Source organism: Schistocerca gregaria, chromosome 3, assembly GCF_023897955.1.
Source record: "Schistocerca gregaria isolate iqSchGreg1 chromosome 3, iqSchGreg1.2, whole genome shotgun sequence".
Lineage (NCBI taxonomy): Eukaryota > Metazoa > Arthropoda > Insecta > Orthoptera > Acrididae > Schistocerca > Schistocerca gregaria.
In genome coordinates this window covers 725,121,728-725,139,274 of record NC_064922.1, presented here as the reverse complement: position 1 = coordinate 725,139,274, position 17,547 = coordinate 725,121,728, and the positions used below count along the sequence as shown (strand labels likewise).

The following is a 17,547-nucleotide window of genomic DNA, read 5'->3' as shown; positions in this document are numbered from 1 at the left end:
TTGAAATTGCATGCTTATGAAATATCATCTCAGTTACGTGACTGGATTCGTGATTTCCTGTCAGAGAGGACACAGTTTGCAGTAAGTGGCGGAAAATCATTTAGTGAAACAGAAGTGATTTCTGGCATTCCCCAAGGTAGTGTTATAGGCCCTCTGCTCCTCCTCATCTATATAAAAGATTTAGGAGACAATCTGAGTAGCCATCTTAGGTTGTTTGCAGATGATGCTGTCGTTTATCGTCTAGTAAATTCATCAGAAGACCAAAACAAATTGCAAAATTATTTAGAAAAGATATCTGTATGCTGCAAAAATCAGCAATTGACTTTAAATAACAAAAAGTGTAAGATCATTCATTCATATGAGTGCTAAAGGAAATCTGTTCAACTTCGGTTACACAATAAATCAGTTTAATCTAAAGCCCATAATTCAACTAAATACCTAGGAATTATAATTACAAACAACTTACATTGGTAAGAACACAAAGAAAATGTTGTGGGAAAGGCAAATCAAAGGCTGCTTTTTATTGGCAGAACACTTAGAAAATGCAATAGATCTACTAAAGAGACTGCCTACACTACACTTGTCCATCCTCTTTTGGAGTACTGCTGTACGGTGTAAGACCCTTACGAGATAGGATTAATGTAGTACATCAAGAAATTTCAAAGAACATTTGAATTACTGTGAAATATGGGCGAGATTGTCACTAAAATGATACAGGATCTGGAGTGGACATCATTAAAACAACGGCATTTTTCATTGTGGCAGAATCTTCTCACAAAATTTCAATCACCAACTTTCTCCTCCGAATGTGAAAATATTTTGTTGATGCCAGCCTACATAGGGAGAAACAACCACCATCACAAAATACAGGAAATCAGAGCTCACACAAAAAGATACAGGTGTTCATTTTTTCACGCGCTGTTCAAGATTGGGGTAACAGAGAATTATTGTGGAGGTGGTTGGATGAACCCTCTGCCAGGCACTTAAGTGTGATTTGTGGAGTGTCCATTGTAGTTGTAAATGTATTTCTACATCTATACTCTGCAAATCACTCTGGTGTATGGCAGAGGGTATTTCCCACTGTACCAGTTATTAAGGTTTCTTCTTGTGCGATTCATGTAAGGAGATTGGGAACAATGTCTGTTAAAATGCGACTATGGATGCAGTAATTATTCTAATCTTATCTTCACGATCCCCATGTCAGCGATATGTAAGGGGTTGTAGTATATTGATGATCACCAACTTTCTCCTTCGAATGAGAAAATATTTTGCTGACACCACCCTACATAGGGAGAAAGGATTACCACAATAAAATAAGGGAAATCAGAGCTCATATGGAAAGATATTAGTGTTCGTTCTTCCCGTGTGCTATACGAGATTGGAATACTAGAGAAGTTTCGTTCTTCCCGTGCGCTATACGAGATTGGAATACTAGAGAATTGTGAAGGTGGTTTGATGAACTGTCTGCCAGGCACTTAAATGTGATTTGCAGAGTATCGATGTACATGTAGATGAACAATGTAAAGCTGATTCTTGAAACTTTGTTACCAGACTTTCTCAGGATAGTTTGCATCTATCTTCAAGAGTCTTCTGTTTAGTTCCTTCAGTATCTCTGTGACACTCTTCCACTGATTGAACAAACCTGTAACCATTCGTGGTGCCCTTTTCTGTATAACAGTATAACTCATGATAACTGTAAATATGACCAAGTAGGTGAAGGATAAGGCAAATTCATTTATCATCATCAGTGATGTACTGACTTCATACAACCTTGTAAACATAGTGAATTCTGACACCAGAGTGACATACACATGGTCCACTAGAATAGATTTTGCCATAATCAACAAAGATGTTATAGATAAGGTAAATTACAGTAACTTAGATTTTCTTTATTCTGACCACTTCTGTCTGGTGAGAGAATACAAAAATTCAATTGTGCCTAAAATAACAAACATTGAGCTACAGAAACAAATGCTGAATACCTCAAATATTAATGCTCTTAAAGACAAACAAGTGAATGAGAAGTGGGATTCTGTGTACCAGGTAAAAGGATCGGTGGAGAAATGGAATGAACTCTACTCAACCCTATTGCATCATTATGAATATAGTTGTCCAGTCAGAGAAATCTAGAAGGTAGTTGAACACTGTCAAAATGGAAGTAATCCTAGACTAAAACTCTCAACAAATCTGATTAGGCTCAGGCAGCAAGTACATGATCTAAACCAGCTTTATAAAGCTACTACTATGCAGGTTTTCAAGGAAAAATACAATAGGGCCAAGCAAACTTTTAAAACTGAAATTGCTAATCTAAGGAAGCAGATTAACAGCAAAACAATAGAACAGTCTGACAACATAAGCAAAGCATCTTGGAAGCTGATTGACAAATACCGAAAAGGTCCCAACAAGATGAACATGGAACCACCCAGCATAAGACATGATGGTAACATTATAAAAAACCCAGATACTATATGTAATATTTTTAATAACTACTACATTTGTGGTGAACAATCCACTCATATTACAGATTCACAGATAGAGATCCGGTGCCATCTCACCCAGTGTACCGAATTTGAATTTGTGGAAGTGAATGAGCAGCAGGCTCGCAGGGCAATCAATATACATGCCAAAGAAAAAATTTTCATCTGGATGGGATGGCGTATCCAGTGCTATTACTAAAGCATGCTTAAAAGAAATTTCTAAACCTCTTACTCAACTGATTAATTGCAGCATTAGAAAAAACATGTATGCAATGGTTCTAAAAATGAGTGTAGTGAAACCAGTGTATAAAAAGGGAAGTAAGGAACAAGTCTCCAACTATAGACCAATATTATTAATTCCCACTTTTAGTAAGATATTCGAAAGCATTATCCTTTCTCAGCTAAGTGCCTTTTCAACAAAACAGAAACTGCTTGTAGATTCACAACATGGCTTCAGAAAAAAGCCAAGTACAACCACAGCAGTTGCACAGTTCATCCATGAAGTTTACTGTCTGTTGGACCAGAAGATGCAGACAGCAGGTATATTTTTGGAACTGACAAGAGCATTTGATACGGTAAACCATAGGGTACTTCTTAAAAAGCTAAAATCTTATAGTATTGGGGATCAAGCCATGAATCTTCTAACCACGTACCTGTTGAATCGTAAGCAAAGCGCTAAATTTTCATACAAACTAGATAATAAAATCATGAACTCCAAGTCCACCAGTGAATCTGAATTACAAGGTGTAACACAGATCTCAAACCTTGGACCCTTTCTCTTCCTTGTATATACTGACGACATTGCACAACTCATTAACTCCCATATTGTAAGCTATGCAGATGACATGTCAGTCTTATTCTATGGGAGCAAATCTAAAGAGCTAGAATCTCTTGCTACTAGTAGTGTACCAGAAGTAACAAAATACTTCAATGATCAGGGACTCAAGCTGAATGTCACCAAATCTCAACTACTGACAGGCAGTTCTCATCACAACAATATGAATAGTGTGTGTAATATCTCTGCAACAGAAAATGGTAACTGTAAATTCCTTGGTGTATATGTAGATGAAAATTTGCAGTGGACACACCACATTAATTTCGTATGCGGAAACGTCAGTAGTGTCATATATCTCCTCGGCCAGCTCGCAAAGATAATTCCTAGCCAAGCACTGAAATTAGTATATTATGGAACACTTTACCCCTTTCTCAACTACAGAATTGAACTATGGGGCTGTGCACCTGATGTACATTTAAAAAGAATACTACTACTACTACTACTACTACTACTACTACTACTACTACTACTACTACTACTACAGAAAAGAGCAATAAGACTTATACATGGGATGGGACATAGAGACTCATGTCGTGAAGTGTTTGTGCAGCATGAATATCTGACAATATATTCTCTGTACATCTTCAAAATAGTTGTATTTTTTATAAGTCAACCAACAGAAGCTATCAAGGGCAGTGATGTACACGATCACAACACTACAACGAAGTGTAACTATTTCCATAACAGAACAACGTTAAAAATGACTGAGTGGTTTGATTTGGTATAACAAGCTACCAAACTCTCTAAGAACGAACATGGGAAATGTTTTTAAAACAAAATTAAAATCTTTTCCAATAGAAAAATGTTTATATACTTTCAATGAATTTTAAGATAGTGATTGTAACATGAGGCATTAGCATATCAGTTGTAATGTGATAAATGTAAAAAATAGACATAAGAAGCAACAGCTACAGAATATAGTGTATTTTATAAGTATAAATATAACCATAGTATTAAGTCTGACGTTTGCAAAAACCATCATTACGATGGCTCCACACAAAGAAATTGTAAATAAATAAATAAATAAATAAAGCTGTTGACTGAACTTCTGAGATACTGACAGGTTTCAGATAGATTATATAATGGTAAGACAGAGATTTAGGAACCAGGTTTTAAATTGTAAGACATTTCCAGATTAAAACTGAAGAAACTGCAAAAAGGTGGGAATTTAAGGAGATGTGGCCTGGCTAAACTAAAAGAACCAGAGGTTCCACATAGTTTCAGGGAGCGCATAAGGGAGCAATTGACAGGAATGGGGGAAAGAAATACAATAGAAGAAGAATGTGTAACTTTGAGGGATGAAGTAGTGAAGGCAGCAGAGGACCAAGTAGGTAAAAAGACGAGGGCTAGTAGAAATCCTTGGGTAACAGGAGAAATATTGAATTTAATTGATGAAAGGAGAAAATATAAAAATGCAGTAAATGAAGCAGACAAAAAGGAATACAAACGTCTCAAAAATGAGATCGACAGGAAGTGCAAAAGGGCTAAGCAGGGATGGCTAGAGGACCATTGTAAGGATGTAGAGGCTTATCTCACTAGGGGTAAGATAGATACTGCCTACAGGAAAATAAAAGAGACCTTTGGAGATAAGAGAACCACTTGTATGAACATCAACACAGTTCTAAGCAAAGAAGGGAAAGCAGAAAGGTGGAAGGTGTATATAGAGGGTCTATACAAGGGTGATGTACTTGAGGACAATATTATGGAAATGGAAGAGGATGTAGATGAAGATGAAATGGGAGATATGATATTGCGTGAAGAGTTTGACAGAGCACTGAAAGACGCGAGTCGAAACAAGGCCCCCGGAGTAGACAACATTCCATTGGAACTACTGACGGCCTTGGGAGAGCCAGTCCTGACAAAAGACAACAATCTGGTGAGCAAGATGTATGAGACAGGCGAAATACCCTCAGACTTCAAGAAGAATATAATAATTCCAATCCCAAAGAAAGCAGGTGTTGACAGATGTGAAAATTACCAAACAATCAGTTTAATAAGTCACAGCTGCAAAATACTAACGTGAATTCTTTACAGATGAATGGAAAAACTAGTAAAAGCCAACCTCAGGGAAGATCAGTTTGGATTCCGTAGAAATGTTGGAACACGTGAGGCAATACTGACCCTACAACTTATCTTAGAAAATAGATTAAGGAAAGGCAAACCTACCTTTCTAGCATTTGTGGACTTAGAGAAAGCTTTTGACAATGTTGACTGGAATACTGTCTTTCAAATTCTGAAGGTGGCAGGGGTAAAATACAGGGAGCGAAAGGCTATTTACAATTTGTACAGAAACCAGATGGTAGTTATAAGAGTCGTTGGACATGAAAGGGAAGCAGTGGTTGGGAAGGGAGTAAGACAGGGTTGTAGTTTCTCTCCGATGTTATTCAATCTGTATATTGAGCAAGCAGTGAAGGAAACAAAAGAAAAGTTCGGAGTAGGTATTAAAATCCATGGAGAAGAAATAAAAACTTTGAGATTCGTCGATGACATTGTAATTCTGTCAGAGACAGCAAAGGACTTGGAAGAGCAGTTGAATGGAATGGATAGTGTCTTGAAAGGAGGATATAAGATGAACATCAACAAAAGCAAAACGAGGATAATGGAATGTAGTCGAATTAAGTTGGGTGATGCTGAGGGAATTGGATTAGGAAATGAGACACTTAAAGTAGTAAAGGAGTTTTGCTATTTGGGGAGCAAAATAACTGATGATGGTCGAAGTAGAGAGGATATAAAATGTAGACTGGCAATGGCAAGGAAAGCGTTTCTGAAGAAGAGAAATCTGTTAACATCGAGTATAGTTTTAAGTGTCAGGAAGTCATTCCTGAAAGTATTTGTATGGAGTGTAGCCATGTATGGAAGTGAAACATGGACGATAACTAGTTTGGACAAGAAGAGAATAGAAGCTTTTGAAATGTGGTGCTACAGAAGAATTCTGAAGATTAGATGGGTAGATCACATAACTAATGAGGAAGTATTGAATAGGATTGGGGAGAAGTGAAGTTTGTGGCACAACTTGATCAGAAGAAGGGATCGGTTGGTAGGACATGTTCTGAGGCTTCAAGGGATCACCAATTTAGTATTGGAGGGCATCGTGGAGGGTAAAAATCGTATAGGGAGACCAAGAGATGACTACACTAAGCAGATTCAGAAGAATGTAGGTTGCAGTAGGTACTGGGAGATGAAAAAGCTTGCACAGGGTAGAGTAGCATGGAAAGCTGCATCAAACCAGTCTTAGTACTGAAGACCACAATAACAACAACAACTGAACTTCTACGATATTATCACTATAAATGATTAGCAGCAAAGGTACTATAGAAACTTCAGATTTGCGAATGAGTAACCATTTGTTTCAAGTAAAAGAAAATATTACCTTGACATGATTGAATCCATAAATAAGGTATGTAAAATTAGTTTTATGCCATTTGAATAACAAATAAAGGAAATATTTCATGAATGCTTGCTGTGTCAGCAGCATACATGTCACAAATTGGTTGCTGTCTTCTTCTTTTTAAGATCTCAACCTACATTAATTGTACACAACCACGGTCTCACCATGTCAGTTTTAGACAAAATAGCACAAATTTATGTATCTTAACAAAAGATAAAATAGAAATAAATTTCATTACAGTAACAAACTTAAATAATAACAAGATATTTAAGACATTAGACTCAACTTAGGAATTTTACAACTTATAATAAATTGGAGATTTTCTTTTTATTACACGTTGTTGCATCAGTCTCAACATGCTTACAATAGGGGTTTGTTGCAACTACTTTTCAGGAACATGGTCAGGATAAACTGTAACATTTTGTTCTGTAGGACATGCTCAAGGTGTACATCCTCCAAGGTCATAGGGATATGTCTGCCTAGATGGGATCCTTGTAGTGGGGGGTGGGAAGGGTTAACCATTCTTTGGGATCTGTCTTCTTTTCTTCTCCAGCTCCAACACTACCATTCTCCTCCTACTAGTATGCAAGGACCAATTCTATCTTCACCTTTGTCCACATTCAATAATCTCCATCATGGAACTCTTATCTGTTTAATTACACCCTGTTTTCAATGGATAGCCAAGATTGATCTACACATGTGATGTTAGGACATGGACAAAAGGCAAGAAAGGGCATAGTAAATTTGTATTTATGTGTGCCAGCAATTCTGGGGGAGAGAATACACTTGAGCAAGGTGACAGAGACATAGTGAATGATGTGGTAAACATTTGAAAGCCTAACTAATGAAGTGCTGTTTGTTTGTTAAGTGCAGACACCATAGTGAGAAGTACACTGAGGATCAGACAGATAGTGCAAATAGTGAAGTAAGGAATAGGTTGATAACAATACTTAATATTCCTGAGGAAAAACATCGAATAAATATGTAGAGAGTGTTATGAACTGTTAAATTTGGAATATGTAGCGAGACGAATGTTCTCATGAAGACTTTTTAGCTATAGGTGTGAAAATGCTATTGTACCACAGATACGAATGCACACTGACATGTGTAAATAACAGAGCAAACAACAGTAATGGTGAGAGGATCTTTCAATGAGTCACAGAATAAGGACTGCAGTAGGAGGAGCCACAAGACTTCCCACTTGTTTATTTGATAAACAAGGGCAATTACAGGTCACAGAGAAGTAAAGGTACACAGACTGATACAAGCTTTAAGCTGCAGTAGGTAGATGTAAAACAGCGCAGGAAAGATTAGGTTAATGTAGATATGCTGTAACGTAAGAAAATGTGTCTATATTAGAGAACTGTAGAGACTGACTGATGAGGAGCTTATACTGACATCCGGGCTCTGTCAAACAAGTAAAATAAGGAACTTCTGAGTGATGATAAAAAATAGGTGCTGCATGGTTCAATTAGTTAAAAAGGTGAAGTGTATCTGCATTGAGGAAGGATGGATTGAAGACAGGAGAGACATCCATAAAAGAATGAGCTATGCTGTTGGTCCGGTGCATTTACAAAAGAGAAAGCCTGTACCATTACTTGTAGGGATTGAAATGGGGCAGTCACAGAAATAGAGAAAGAAAGACTGTACACTCTCTACCCATAAGAGAGGTAAATTAGTATTTGATAATTTAGTCAAATGGTTGCAGTTACAATTGTTATGCAACTGGAGAGGTTTTCCATGCTACTCAAGGTAATCAGAATATTCCTAGCTGTGAGGCATGGAGACCTTTTCCATTGACATATGTACTAACGCAGGAATATTTGAAATATTTGTGAGTGCCCATGGAAGACAACAAGGAATCCATATAAGCTGCATCTAGAAAATAATGTAATATACATTTGCATGTTCTGTGTTAAAAATATTCACTGAGAACATAAGATGTGGACATTAGAAAATTTTAAAACAAATCTGTCCTGTTACTACTATATCATGCCCCAGCAAAAAATAATATCTGCCTACATCAACAAATTTGAAGGAATTTGATAAAGCACAATTATACATGCAAATGTAAAAGAAAGTAGTTAAGTGCTGTGATGATCTTGATCAGCTGAATTGAAAGAAAAATATTTTCTTGGAAATTTGTGATGTATTAATAACCATGTAATAATCATTCATGACATATGAAATTCATGTACCTATTGCATATGCATTACAAGCATAATGTGTATAATTAAGAGTCACTACACAACATCTCTGTTAGAAATATACTATAACATTCACAATGTATACAATTAAGAAAACTGTACACAACAACTTCAGCCTGAGTGTGGGAATATGTAGTGCATCAAGGTGCATCAGCAAGTATCCTCATCCACTATGAAGAACCTTTCCAGCAGAAGACGATCACAATAGAGGAAAAAAGGTAGAAATAAGTGTGTAAGCTGAAATTAGAGGCTGTCCGCACAGGTTTATTTTGGCACAGTCATTGAGGGAGGGCCGAGGTATGTTGAGGGTGAATGTGCAGCATCTTTTAGCTGGATTCACATTTTTACAACATGATGTCACCAGTTGAATGTGTCATGGGCTGTCCAGAATATACAGCTTACCAACAATGCTAACATTATCATCAAGAGAAATGAATTATCTTCCAATATTCCACTGACTGACTGTATGAACTGTAAGTCAGATGTGTTTTAATGATTGATATCTGTTACGACTGATATAGCCTATTTGAGTTACTGTAATATATGTTAATGAGACGTAATGAACTTTAAAATATAGAAGAGTTGAAATGAGAGGTCATTCAAAGTCATTACGTAGCTCAGAGTTGAAGTTGCGATCTTTCATTTAGCATTCCCTGTAAGATAAAAAAAGGTCCAGAAGAGTTGGATGTTCGAGCCCGACAGTGGCAAGGAGGATCTGGACCACCAGAATGAATAGCAAGGCAACAATTCGTCAAGAAGAGACACTTGACGTAACAGACAGCAATCTAAAATAGTGTTCAAGGCATACTCAAGTTATATAAAGCATACTCACAGCTTTTACCACAGTCATACGCAAAATTTTATGCTATTGTAGCTGATCACTATTCTCTGAAATAACTGGATCTGAGTCGAACCCAAAAACCAGATCTTTATTATTACTCTGATAAACACTCAATTATGACAACCAGTAAAGTACAAAGAATAAACAATGATGGTGCACTTCCCCCAGCTTTTTCAGTATAATAAGTTGCCACATCATAAAGGTTACACAAAACCATGAGATATTACAAATACAAAATAAAACAGGCTTTGTTGTCTCTTAATGACCCAAATCCCTACATTTGCTCTAGAAATGAGGGGTTGACTGTTACATGCATTGTTAAGTAATAACCTTCTAATTACTCCATTTTTATCTGCAGGAGTTTTTCAATATCCATGATGTTTCAAGTGTACTATAACAGTACATTATAAAAAGTGCAGTACCTCACAAGAATGTTTACCTTTGAGAGATCATAGGTGATAATGAAACCAGCCAATCACTTAAACTCTTTTTTTCAGTTGCTTCTTTTATTATATTTGCCAAGTTCCCTTTCCAATGTTCCATTTCTTGCACAAACTCAAATTGTCCATTTTTTGTATGCAATTCCTCTGAAAAAAAAAAAAGGAACTAGTGAGCTTTACCATATTATCTTTACACACTAAGTGAAGCAACTTCTCTACTATTTAACAAATATAAGTATCTCTGAAATAAATGCACAAGTTTTAGAGTAGATAGTTGACAAAATCTGTACCAAGACTATCAGTTCTAAGAAAAGAAAAAAGGCTACCATAAATTACAAAGGAACAGCCTAAAAAATTAAAGAAGTAATCAACCAGATGGTTTGATACAAGACCACAACGTTATAATTATCATGGTGTATTGAAAATTGGATGATGTGTATCTTCCCCATAGAAATAATGATTAGCGTTTCATGTACTATCGATGACTTTAGACACTGGGCACAAGCTACGATTGGAGAAGAATGAGGAAGAAGTCAACCATGTCCTTTTCAAAGGTACTATCTCAGCATTTACTTTTTGAGATTTGGTTTAACCATGGAAAACCTAAATGTGGAAGGCCGGATGTCATTTGAACACAAATAGAAGTCCTACGTTTTAATCACTGAACCATCTTGTTCAGTTCTCACCAAATTCAGCTCAATCCAAAGTGGCGTGTTTATACTGAGGTATACAATACAACAAAATTTCAATTTTTTAAATACATACAGTATTTTATGAGCTGTAAAACTCTTAGGTGTTTGAAAAAATCCTAAGAATTACTAGAGACAGAATTTGGAATTTATGGTTTGATATTTAACAAACATGGCCAATGTTCCAACATCTACTGTAAATTTATTATGGAGAAAAAATAATGACACTTATAAAATATTTTATTTCATTATTTAACCGCAACAAATTATTCCAAGGCAATAACAGTTTCTGAATAATATTACCACAAAGAAGTTACAAGAAGGAATAATGATATAAGACACAAGAGAAACACTCAAATTAAGCAGGGCACTGGAGAGTCTCCAGCTAAAACCTGTCAGAAGACAGATACACTATAGAAGAAGACAGGCATACGACAGTGGCTGGGGAGTATACAACTAAAAATTAGTGGAATTCAAATACTTGACACAGCAGGACCCACACTTGATTACATTTAATTTACTGCTTGTAATTTATTGTTAGCTTGTTATACAAGTGATAGATGAAAACTATTATTACTCCTCAGCTATACTAATTACAAAATTGTATGTATGTCTGTCTGTCTGAATACAATAATTTCCAAAATTACTAGACAAATATGAGCATAGCTTGGGGAAACACAGAGCCATTACTTTATCAAAATCAGATCACAGAAAAAAATATCACAATATACTGTTTTATAAATGCGAAAGTGTGTTTGTCTGTTATCTTTCCATAATGAAACCACTGAACCAATTTTGTGAAATTTGATATGCACATAGCTTGTACCATGCAGAGCACAGACTATTTCATGTAAAATGAGGGGAGGGCCCTTTTTTACATCAATGTCCATACACCACACCAAAAAATTATTAAATTTGTTGCATAATATATGCATTGTATAATGTTTAGCTACCTCAATAGTACAATGCATACATTTGCACAATTGCTTGTGCCTGACCAAACGCACAGCTCGGCAGCAACAACATATGCGTGCCATGTCTTAGTGCAAAGGGTTAGTTGAAGGATTAGGGGGAGGGAGGGGGTGGAGGGGGGAGGGAGGGGGGAGGGAGGGGGTGGAGGGGGTGGAGGGGGGAGGGAGGGGGGAGGACACCTATGCATTATACCACACACACACACACACACACACACACACACACACACACACACACACACACAGAGACAGACATGTGAGAGCAGCTGATATTATTGCATGCACAATAGCTTCCTTACCATAAATCATCATAACAAAATTACTGATACGCATGCATAGCTGTGGGTATCAGCAAGTGTGAAATATCCAAGTGCTCAGACAACAACACGAGGGGCATTGAAAAGTCCATGCAAAAATAAAAACTACTTATGTGTTTGGGGTAAACCTTTTTTATTTTTTGACACAGTCTCCTTTTACACTTATACACTTCATCCAACGCTGTTCTAATTTGTTGATCCCTTCCGAATAATAGGAACTGTTCAAGTCTGCAAAATAGCTATTAGTTGCTGCAATCACCTCTTCGTTTGAATAAAATCTTTGTCCCACCAGCCATTTCTTCAAATTGGGGAACAAATAGTAGTCCGAGGGAGCCAAGTCTGGAGAGTAGGGGGGATGTGAAATGAGTTGGAATCCTATTTCCATTAATTTTGTGATAATAACTGCTGAGGTGTGAGCTGGTGCATTGTCGTGATGGAAAAGGATTTTTCTGCGGTCCAACTGCCGGTGTTTTTCTTGCAGCTCGATTTTCAAACAGTCCAATAATGATGAATAATATTCACCTGTAATAGTTTTACCTTTTTCCAGATAGTTGATGAGGATTATCCCTTGTGAATCCCAAAGAAGTCGTCTTGGTAACCCATTGTTTAGATTGTTGTTTGGTGTCAGGAGTATAGTAATGTATCCATGTTTCATCCATAGTGACGAAACAATGCTTTAAGTCCTGCAGATTCTTCCTGAACAGCTGCAAACCATCCTTGCAACACTCCACACAATGCCATTTTAGGGCAAGCATGAGCAATTGCGGAGCCCATCTTGCATATAGCTTTCTCATGTCCAAATGTTTATTCAAAATATTATGTACCCATTCATTCAAGATGCCCACAGCACTAGCAATCTCACACACCTTAACTCTTCTGTCATTCATCACCATATCATGGATTTTATCAATGATTTCTGGAGTTGTAACCTCCACAGGGCATCAAGAATGTTCAGCATCACTTGTGTCCATATGGCCACTCTGAAAATTTTGAAACCAATTATAAACTGTTCTAATCAAAGGTGCAGAGTCACCATATTGTTTATCAAGCTTCTCTTTAGTCTCCCGAGACGTTTTGCCTTTCATAAAGTAATGTTTAATCACCGCACAAAATTCTTTTTCGTCCATTTGACAATCACTCGACTTCCTTGATTCGCACGAATGCCAAACACAAAGGAATAGACCAATATGGCTGATACTTGGTGTGCGTTCTTTCCAAAAGATGCTACTAACTAAACATGACCTCAATATGCACCAGTGGTGTATCTCTCGGGCTTTGCATGGACTTTTCACACACCCCTCGTAATAATATATTACATGAGCATCTCAACATACTAGTGATAAACTTTACAACTATGCCAAAGATGAGTCAACTAGCATACCAGTGTCAAAGGCCGTGGCTGCCTATTGACAAGCCAAAGCAAGAAAATATATACACCAGTAAGATAAACACACAGTAATTCAGTCCAAGTTGTCTATTTGCTGTAGACTAATTATTATTTGGATTGATCCACAATCAAGTTTACTTAATAGCTTAAAAGAAAAAAAAATGCCCCTTCTTCAATCTTGATCAGATGTGACTAAGCACTGAAGCTCCTCATCAGTTCTGATTCTCTGGGCATTTTTGGACTATCTAGCAAATGAACCCAGCTGTCTATGGCATCAGGACATCTTTCCCCCTCAAATCAGTGTAAACAGCTACCACAATGCTGCTTACTAACACATATTAGAAACCACAGTAATGAGATGGTAGACACAACAGTTGAACTGGTTTTTGGAGAAAAGTGTGACGACCGAATGCACTATTATCCGGCACACAGTAATGGCATTCTTGAGAAGGGCTGTTATCCATAGACAGGAAGTGGGCGAGCTGGTTGTAGGAAGAATAAAACAATTATGACATGCCTCCACATTCTCTGAGAATAAGAGGCAATTCTAATTAACCTCCATACAGGACACTGTCCTTTAATTTTTCAATTGTAAAAAAACAGCCACCAGAATGTGATGACCATAGTACAATCATAACAGGGCATCACATTTAGACCGAAGATTGTTTATGCATAAGTGAATGGGCATGAAGTAATTTTACACCTGTTTTGCCATTACCATTGACAAATATCATATAAAATTTTGTGAAGGAACAAGCCTAAGCTCTTAAAAAGATAGATGTAATTTCTTTCCAATTTGGTTTTAACTACTATAAATTTTCCATTTTGCAGTACTTTTTTCATTTCTAAAGATTTATTCTCCTGTTTTACTGTTCCTCCTTTTTAGACTGTCACAGAAGACACATGCTTTACAACAGAGCCTCAACAATCAAAGTGAAATGTAAACTGTCATCCCCTACACCACCTTATCTCTCTCTCTCTCTCTCTCTCTCTCTCTCTCTCTCTCTCTCTCTCTGTCTCTCTCTCACACACACACACACACACACACACACACACACACACACACACACACACACACACACACACACACACACACTGCTGGACCAAATCATTGGTAACTTAATAATACAACTTACGTGGTGTGTCTAAAATGTTTTGTTAATGCTATCAGACAACAAACAAAACAAAAGATACAAACAAATGTTCTTTATGGCCCTTCAAAATAGTCACCACATGCTAAAACATACTTTTGACAATGTTCGTACAGCTTCTGGAAACTGTCAGCAAAGGTCTCCTGTGCAATCGACTGCAGAGCGGCTGTCACACAAACTTAGATCACATTCACATCTGCTCAACGTTCACCTTTCATGGCCGCCTTCAAGTGGGGAAACAGGAAGAAGGCCGCAGGATTCAGATCAGGGGCTACAGAGGGTGTTCAAGAACAGTTACCATCTTCTGTGCCAGGTGTACATTGATCACGCAGTGTGCAGGGTCATTATCATGGAGCAGCATCCATTTTTCAGTCTTGTGTGAACTCTGGCTGAACCTGCCAGATACACTGTAGCAATCAGTTCAAAATGGACTGGTAAAATGCAGCATCAATGGTTTGACCTGCAAGAACAAATTCCTTGTGGATGATGCCATTGTTGTCGAAGAAGGCAATCAACAGTGTTTCCACCTTGCATTTTTGCAGACAGCTTTTCTTTGGTCGGGGGGAAGATGGTGAACAGAACAACATCAATTGCCTTTTTGATTCCGGATTGAACTGATAGCACCACATATCATCTCCCATGACGATGGTGTTCAGAAGCAATGGATCCTGCTCACACATGAGAAGGAAATCAGCAGAAGTTCCCAACCATTTTGCTTGCCGCTCGTCTGTAAGCTTGTGCAGTACAAATTGGGAGCAGATCTCCCACTTACACAAATCATTGGAGATAACAATGTGCAGCACCGTGTCCTCGCTAATGCCCAATTCCTCTGCATTCGACCTGAGACTCCATCACCGATATTGTGCCAAAATTTGTCACACTTTCTCGATCTTTTCTGGGGTTTTGCTTGTCAATGGCCAACCTGAACTTGGCTCAGCCTCAGTTGTTTCTTTCTCTTCACGAAAGCATTTAAACCATTCGTAACCACATTTTCTGCTCACAGTTTCCCTCCCGTACAACTGTACCAACATCCCATGTCTCTGCTGCTGCAGTTTTCCCTGTCTGGTAGCAGAACTTGATGTTTAAAAGCTGCTCCACTGCGCTATGGCACTTCTCTGACAATGACTACGTTCAACTGGCCTCATGCAGTGCATGCCTTGTATCTATTCTCTTCAAGTCTCTCAAGACCCATGCACAAGCAAGCACACGTGTGCCAAATTGCCGTTCAGATATGACACCATTCACCAAACGTTTTAGACACATCATGTATAGACTTGTCCTGGGTGGTTGTTGTTGTTGTGGTCTTCAGTCCTGAGACTGGTTTGATGCAGCTGTCCATGCTACTCTATCATGTGCAAGCTTCTTCATCTCCCAGTATCTACTGCAGCCTACATCCTTCTGAATCTGCTTAGTGTATTCATCTCTTGGTCTCCCTCTACGATTTTTACCCTCCATTACTAAATTGGTGATCCCTTGATGCCTCAGAACATGTCCTACCAACCGATCCCTTCTTCTGATCAAGTTGTGCCACAAACTCCTCTTCTCCCCAATTCCATTTAATACCTCCTCATTATTACATGATCTACCCATCTAATCTTCAGCATTCTTCTGTAACACCACATTCTGAAAGCTTCTATTCTCTTCTTGTCCAAACTATTTATCGTCCATGTTTCACTTCCATACATGGCTACACTCCATACAAATACTTTCAGAAACGATTTCCTGACATTTAAATCTATACTCGATGTTAACAAATTTCTCTTCTTCAGAAACGCTTTCCTTGCCATTGCCAGTCTACGTTTTGTATCCTCTCTACTTTGACCTTCATCAGTTATTTTGCTCCCCAAATAGCAAAACTCCTTTACTACTTTAAGTGTCTCATTTCCTAATCTAATTCCCTCAGCATCACCCGAGTTCACTCAACTACATTCCATTATCCTCGTTTTGCTTCTGTTGATGTTCATCTTATATCCTCCTTTCAAGACACTGTCCATTCCATTCAACTGCTCTTCCAAGTCCTCCGCCGTCTCTGACAGAATCACAATGTCATCGGCGAACCTCAAAGTTTTTATTTCTTCTCCATGGATTTTAAATACCTACTCCGAACTTTTCTACACGTGATTGTTGTTTTCATGTTCCTTTCTGCATCGAACTACAGAGTTCATTATCATGGTAGCTTCTAATTAAGACAGTGCTGGCTGTATGTACAGCTTTGTAGAAAGTATTACAAGGAGAAAACGTGTGACAGCATAGCATGTAATCTAACAGACTTTCTTGTTGTTTCTCCCCCAACTCCATTATCCACTGCCTATACAGTATGTGTGTGTTCTTAAGATACTTTCAAACAGTTTCCCAATAGATACAAACACTTATTGCTAAACTAACTTTGTACTTCAATATTTACCATAAAATAGAAGTCCATTAATAATGGAATGTCAATTTCCTGAAGTAAACATTAAAGAGAAAATTGTTGTTATTGTTGTTACAATCTATAGGGGAATGAAAAGAATTAATCAAGACTGAAGTTATTCCAACAAGTTTTGCCCAAGTTTACATGTATCAGTTATTATAATGAGTCAGTCAAATGAAAATTAAACACCCACCACAACAGGACCATGGAATGGTTCCATCCCAAAGTAATCACCACAAGCATTAAAACATTTATCCCACATGGAGATGAGACAATCAATTCTTGTTTCTTAGAACACGGTCAGCCACTCACTGATCCACAAGTGCACCCACTCCTGCACTTCCTCCTCAGACTGAAATTGACATCCACACGTCTCTCTTCATGCCAACTAAGATGTGAAAATCATATAATGAAAGATCCAGTTTACACAGAGG

At 37.7% G+C, this 17,547-nt stretch overlaps 1 protein-coding gene across 3 annotated transcripts in view; it reads right to left on the bottom strand.

The window, feature by feature from the left end:
• The window catches only part of LOC126354647 (gem-associated protein 5), a 330,980-nt gene that overhangs the window by 78,187 nt on the left and 235,246 nt on the right, over window positions 1-17,547 (bottom strand). For all 3 annotated transcript variants that reach the window (XM_050004418.1, XM_050004417.1, XM_050004419.1), the window contains one exon: window positions 10,188-10,335. In XM_050004418.1, the coding sequence (XP_049860375.1) occupies window positions 10,188-10,335 (148 nt within the window). The remainder of the gene's footprint in view (window positions 1-10,187; window positions 10,336-17,547) is intronic.